This window comes from Diabrotica virgifera, chromosome 8, assembly GCF_917563875.1.
Source record: "Diabrotica virgifera virgifera chromosome 8, PGI_DIABVI_V3a".
NCBI lineage: Eukaryota > Metazoa > Arthropoda > Insecta > Coleoptera > Chrysomelidae > Diabrotica > Diabrotica virgifera.
The window spans coordinates 111,311,303-111,318,456 of record NC_065450.1 but is presented as its reverse complement, the minus strand read 5'-3'; the positions used below and the strand labels follow the sequence as shown (position 1 = coordinate 111,318,456).

The following is a 7,154-nucleotide window of genomic DNA, read 5'->3' as shown; positions in this document are numbered from 1 at the left end:
CCCACCCCTTTCCGTGGGGGTCATGTTAATTCGATAGATTTTTGAAAAATAGTGAAGTATTCTTTAGTTTTTCGATCTGATGTTCACTTCGCGAAATATTCGCTTTTTTTTGTGAAAGTTTTTGACTCATCCATTTCCTTACGCCTCGCTCAAATCGTCAGATTTTTGAAATATGCACTATTTTGCTTGTACTGAACTTACCTTATCTTAATCTGACATTTCGAGTATTTTTAAGGATAGATTTATTTTTTCGGACCCCTCTTAACGAACATCCCTGTGTTAACAGCCAATATGCGGTAGAGGTACATCTGCAGGGTACCAAGTTTCGCTCGACGCGCTCGAGTAACTGCAAAAATCCCTGCTTGGGCTCCCCTACCACTATTACAATGCGGTTTATAACTATACATTTAACATCAAACTAGTGCATATCTATATCTAATTGAATATACAGGGTGTTTGGTAAAGAATAGGCCATAACTTAACCTCAGATTCCTGAGCTTAGAATAGGTCGATTTAGGCTAACTTACCTTGGTACAAAAGTAAAAAATCAAAACACCGAAATGTTAATCACCGAAAGTCAAAGTTAAACTTTTATTTTATTTATTTTTTAATATTTCCTGACAGGCATGGGACAACAACACGAAATTTGGTATATGGTGCTGGTATTGTACAATCTACTAAATTATGTTTAAACAAACGTTTCTGGCTACTACCAGAGGCGTACGACGGCAGAACGTGAATGGTTGACCCTTCCCAAATTCTACGCCACTCGCGGAATTGATATTTTAGTGCAATTTTTTGATTAACTTTTTTACTTTTTTAATCACCGAAAGTCAAAGTTAAACTTTTATTTTATTTATTTTTTAATATTTCCTGACAGGCATGGGGCAACAACACGAAATTTGGTATATGGTGCTGGTATTGTACAATCTACTAAATTATGTATAAACAAACGTTTCTAGCTACTACCAGAGGCGTACGACGGCAGAACGTGAATGGTTGACCCTTCCCAAATTCTACGCCACTCGCGGAATTGATATTTTAGTGCAATTTTTTGATTCTCCAATACTTTATTATACATTAGTTTTCGAGATATTTGAAGGTAAAACGAAGGAGCATAAAACATTAACCAAAATAAGTGTGCCTTTTCATTTTTAACTTCAAATATCTCGAAAACTCATGACTTTACCGTTACGAATGAAAAGTATATTATTTGCAGATAAAGTATTGCAGAATCTAAAAATTATGCTAAAATAGCAGTTTCATCAGTGGCGTAGAATTTCGGAAGGATCAACCATTCACTTTCCCCCTGTCGTACGCCTCTGGTCGTAACCAGAAACGATTATTCAACATAATTTGGTAGGGTGTACATTGCCTACACTTTCTGCCAAGTATCACATGGATATGTCAAATTATTAAGTATTTTTTTAAATAATTTATTCTTTATTTAAAACTTTAAGAACTTTAAAAACTATTTGACATATCGCTCCCTTAGTATTAAAAGGGCACATCTCGAAAATCGTTACTTTTGGGAAAACGAGATTAAAGATTAAGCAACTTCATCGTTTTCATTTACTCACCTATAACATTTTTATTTGAAAAGATAGATAAATAAAAATCTAGGTATACAATTTACAGTATTTTTACTCTATAATGGATAATCGAAATATTACAAAAAAAAATAATTTAATTAAAAAAAAAACGTTTCAAAAAATCTCTCCCAAGATAGGCCCCTCTCCCACTAAATTTCTTTAAATTTTGAAGGCATCTTACGAATTAAGCCTTTTAATGATTAAATATACACTATTTTTTAAGTTACAAATATAAATATGGCTGTGTAATAATAATCTTTAACTACTTTCAATGATAAAAGTGCCTCTTGTAAAGGAATTAATAAAACATTAAATCGTAAAAGATTAACAAAAAATAACTTTATTCTCAAAAACCAAAAAGTAATAGGCATGTAGCATACAAATCCAATAACAAAACCTATAACACTCTTTTTGGGACAGTCATATAAAAAAAACCAAAATTGTCTTAACGTTTATAATGTAACACAAAACTAAAATATTCTCACAAAAAATTACTGAATTTACTAGACAAAAAAATTAACAAATTTTCTCAACATAAAATCATTCTTCTTTTGTGCGAGCGCTTAAGATCTATCATATTCATTTTTTACAATCAGTCGTGTTTGAATAGAATAGAATAGCTAACGACTGGAATAGTAGCTAAAGAACTATGAAATATAAAATAGCCAGCAGGTTTAAGTTTTAAGTAATAGTCATAAATCATTTCAAAAATAAAACAAAGTATTAAAAATTACAATTAGAAAACAGTTACATTAACATATTATTATAGTAACAGGCATGATAAGGGTCAATAAGTCTCTTAGAAATTAATTCTTTGAGATCCTGTTTCTTATTTAAACTTAACTCAAATGGCGCACTATAAACTGTTTTGATAGATATTTCTTTATTATCCAACATTTTCTTTCTTTTGTTTCTAACATTTATTTGTTTAAACGCGTCTTTGTATGATGTCTTATATTGAAAAAAGAATGGGTTCCCTTTCGTAAATTTCATAACTTTGATGTGATTCCATACGATGGTATTCTTCTCTTCGTCAACGTTGAAATTATATCCCCACTTGACTTGTAAATCTTTCAAGTCGTAAAAGAAATCATGATTCAAAGTATGAACGATAAAAGGTTTCCCCGTTTTCCTAGCTCTCTGAATTGCGGTGGTGTATTGAAGTGGTGTTAAGATTGGACCAGCTTTTAAATCTCTTGATATTTGTTTCTGTATCAGCATGTGTACATTGTCGGCTTCATTTTGCGTATGACCTTTTATAAGGAATTTGTGAGTTATGCCCTTTAAGTTTTTTATAGTAGTGACTGCAAACATGTATAAAGAAGCTATGTATTTATTTTTGTTTTGGCCACAACAATTATCTGTTACAAATGTTACGTTAACTTCATGTTCACCTGCATCCTCACAAACCTTCTTTAAAAAGTCTAAAACGCAACTTCCAATCTCCACTGCACCTCTTTTTCCTTGGGTCTCATCCCAGAAATAGCAATGCACGTCACCATAGCCTTTAAAATCGTCTTCATTCTCTGGTAATTTATTTAACACAGTCAAAGTAAAGTTGTAGCTATTCAATTTGGATTTATAATAAAACGATGATGTTTCTCCATTGGGACTTTGCATTATCGCTTGAACATCGTAGCAAACGCATAAATTATATTTGTCAAGAGTCATTCTATCATTCTTTTTTTCTGCTCGGCTTAATTCCTTTTCTTCTAGGTGAGTATCATATTTGACTTTGAGAGCAAGCCTCTGATCAGCAGAAGAGTTGTTATACTGTAAACAAAGATCGCATTGATCTTTCTTGGGTTGAAAAAAACCCAAATTAAAATGGGTAGTAAAAATCTCATAAAACAAATGAAACTTTCCAGAATCTCGGGAATTATTCTTCTGTTTTTCTTGAAAGTCTCTAAACAAGTCAGTAATACTTTTCGATCCACTTATGAACTCTCTTGAGGTCGACGCTCTTAAATAATGCGATTCAATTCGTGGTATTAGATTGATAAATCTAATGATATCTTCTTTCAGATTGTCATCCACGCGTCTATGACTATTATGTTTGCCTCTTCTATCTTCTTCAACAGAATTGCAATTGTTAGTCTTATATCTTACTGTGCGAATCATTTTACTTGTTATTCCCAACGTATTGATAAAAAATGTTTTGCAGACTCTGATTTTGGCGTTATCATCGTACAAGTAGAAAGCAGCATTTGGTGCTCTGGGATGTTGAGCGTTTGAATACTTATATTTAGGTTCAACTAAAGCCATTCTTGCTTTTATAAACATACGCTGTAATTGCAAATCTCCTAGTGCCCAAAAACATTTGAAATGTTGAAGTCTTTTAGCCTCATCAAAATTTTCGCTGCATTTCAATCTGCATTTCTGATTGCATGGACTCTTCATTTGACGCGCAGGAACAACGTTTCTAGTCTTAGTAGAAATGTATTGTTCTCCTGCATTTCGTTTTATCTTTTGGTTATTTTGCTTCCATTTAGTAGGATCAGCTTTACGTTTCTTCGATCTCCTGGGCGATGTTGCAACTACTTCAGAAGTACCATCATCAGAGGAACTTGAAGATGAGCTTGGCGAACGTTTTCTACCTTGATGTTCATTATAAGTGGGATCATTGTCACTAATATCAGCATCACTCTCTTCTGAATTCATTGGCGATATACGGTAATGTACAGCTGGAGTTCGTGGTGTTAAAATTACGGATTCTAGTATTGAAGGTGAAGTAGTTCTAGACGATAAAGACTGAGGCTGGGCTTCAATTTCTTTACCTTTTAAGATATGGGAAACAAATCTTCCTTGTTCCAGTGAACAACATCGAGAGGAAGAGCTGCTGCTAGAAGATGACGAACTGCTACTGTTGACGCTAGAAGACGAACTGGAACTACTAGATGACGATCTCGACGAACGTTTTGATGTTGAACTTAAAGGGATGTTCTCTTTTTCTTCATTGCTGACCTAAAAATGCAAAATAATATGTAAGTAGTTTATACATGTTAGTAAATTATAAACTTACGTTTGGGTCCTTATCGCAACTGTTTTCCCATTCATCAGGTAGATGTGAAACATTAAGAAGGTTCATAATTCTTCGCGATCGTGATGACATATTTCTTCAATTTTTTTGCAATGTATCTGTAAGAGGTTAAGATATGGTTACCCTCTTATTTAATACTTGTTAGTACATAAAATAATAACAATAATTAAGGCCGTAGTACCAAAAAACTTTGTAGTTTATGGACACAACTAAGAAACTCGTTGAATTATTTTAGTATTACAAGGATTTAACTTTCAATGATATTGTAAATCAAACAGATATTTTTGTAATAACAAGAATCCTTTAGATATAGTTCCAAAAATCATACAATAGTTTTAGTAATATAAAGAACTCTTTTTAAATAAACCCATAAATTTTCGGAAGTTTTAGAAATATACAGCATTTAATCTTAATGTGCCTTTATAAAACAAAAAATATAAAACAACACGTACCTCAAGTTTTGTAATAGAAGGGCTCAACTCGTAATGAGAGCGCTCACTAACACACCTGCTTCGACAGACATCGGCACCTTACTGAATGGGTCTATCTCGCGGGAAGATGTGTTGGCGGAGAGGGGAGTACGAAAGGGTCACATTATATCGGGACTTGCTTTATATTCTCCGTTTTCAATTTCTGTCAAGGCCAAGTTGTAGTACTAGTAGTTTTGTGCCCATTTATGCCAAAAACTCAGAAACGCTAATTTTCGAGATGTGCCCTTTTAATACTAAGGGTGCGATATCCTTATGGTACTTGACAGAAAGTGTAGGTACTGTACACCCTACTAAATTATGTTAAATAATCGTTTGTGGTTAATACCAGAGGCGTACGACAGGGGAAAGTGAATGGTTGACCCTTCCCACATTCTACGCCACTGAAAAAACTGCTATTTTAGCATAATTTTTAGATTTTCTAATACTTTATATGCAAATAATATACTATTCATTCGTAACGATAAAGTCATGAGTTTTCGAGATATTTGAACTTGAAAATGAAAAGGCACCCTTATTTTGATTAATGTATTATGCTCCTTCGTCTTTAGCTTCAAATATCTCGAAAACTAAAGGCTTTGTCGTTACGAATGAAGAGTATGTTTTTTACATAAAAAGTATTGGAGAATCAAAAAATTGCACTAAAATAGCAATTCCACCAGTGGCGTAGAATTTGGGAAGGGTCAACCATCCATGTTCCCTGTCGTACGCCTCTGGTAGTAGCCAGAAACGTTTGTTTCACATAATTTAGTCGATTATACAATAAGAGCACCACTTACCAAAATTCGTGTTGTTGCCCCATGCCTGTCAGGAAATATTCAAAAATAAATAAAATAAAAGTTTAACTTTGACACCCTGTATTTAGGTTATTATCAATTTTCTACTAAGGTAAGTTAGCTTAAATCGACCTATTTAGAGCTCACAGGAATCTAAGGTAAAGCTATGGCCCATTCTTTACCAAACACCCTGTAGGTATTAAAGTTATTACTTTGTTTATCTTTATTTTGTTAGTTCTATTTTTGTTAGTTTAGTGGAGTTGAAATCAAATAAGTGTTTTGCCTGTAAATAAAATTAACAAACAGTACGAGCAAGAACAAATCGTCCACATCCTTCTTATAAATACAAGTGACTGAAACAGGAAACGTCGGTAGAAACGACTAATCTCATATTGACCGACAACACTGTATGTTCCTCACTTGATGAGCTGTAAGAAAATATACACGTAAAGTTGTCCTCACTTTGTGCTCATAACTAAAAATTATATACAGTCTCACTTTAATAGCTGGGTATAATGGCCTCACTTGGGTGGCAATATACTTGAACAATACGGGACACATATACGTAATTTTTTTTGTGTATACTGGTCATTTTTTAATTGCTATTTACTTGTCAAGGTCACTATGAAGAGTTGAAACGATTATGTCTACGTTTTCTACCGGTCCTCACTAAGTGCGCGTAATGTCAGGACCTCACTTTGATATCTGTGCATAAATATATATATATATATATATATATATATATATATATATATATATATATAAGATGGTGGTATTCTTGACTGTATATATAAATATAAAGTAGTATCTCTTGAGGATGCAGTCAGTCTATTTATTGGCCCACAAGACAAAGAAAACTCTTTGACTTACTGTCAAGCTTTCGAATTGCTTTAATTCTTTTTCAAGACATCTACAAAAATTTTAAAATATACAAATGATGTACTTACAATTTATTTTTCTAACTTACTAGTCGTGAGATTAAAAGATAAAGTTGAAACTTTACAAAAAAGGACAATCACACACATATTAAAATATTTAAAGCAATCTAAAACATTATGTTGTTTCCATGGTTCGTTGTTCAACATTATATGAATTGTTTACCATTTCTTTAGGAGGAAAGCAAAACCAGTAACAATAGTTGTTTTTATTATAGTTGTTAATTTGATGAAAATAAATTAGTCCAGTCAATTTGTCTTCAGCCTATTATTAATTTTTAATGATGGAATGTACGATACAAAATCAGATTATGATGTTGTGC

The 7,154-nt window shown here is 32.7% G+C and overlaps 1 protein-coding gene across 1 annotated transcript; it reads right to left on the bottom strand.

Annotated features, from left to right (window-relative positions):
- Nucleotides 1-2,265: 2,265 nt before the first annotated feature.
- Nucleotides 2,266-5,362, bottom strand: LOC126889507 (uncharacterized). The gene is made up of 3 exons (XM_050657847.1): nucleotides 5,085-5,362; nucleotides 4,615-4,730; nucleotides 2,266-4,556 (listed from the first exon to the last, which is right to left on the bottom strand). Exons 2-3 carry the CDS (start codon nucleotides 4,702-4,704, stop codon nucleotides 2,340-2,342), a joined length of 2,307 nt encoding a protein of 768 aa, XP_050513804.1. The 5' UTR covers nucleotides 4,705-4,730; nucleotides 5,085-5,362; the 3' UTR covers nucleotides 2,266-2,339.
- Between the last annotated feature and the right edge of the window lie 1,792 nt (nucleotides 5,363-7,154).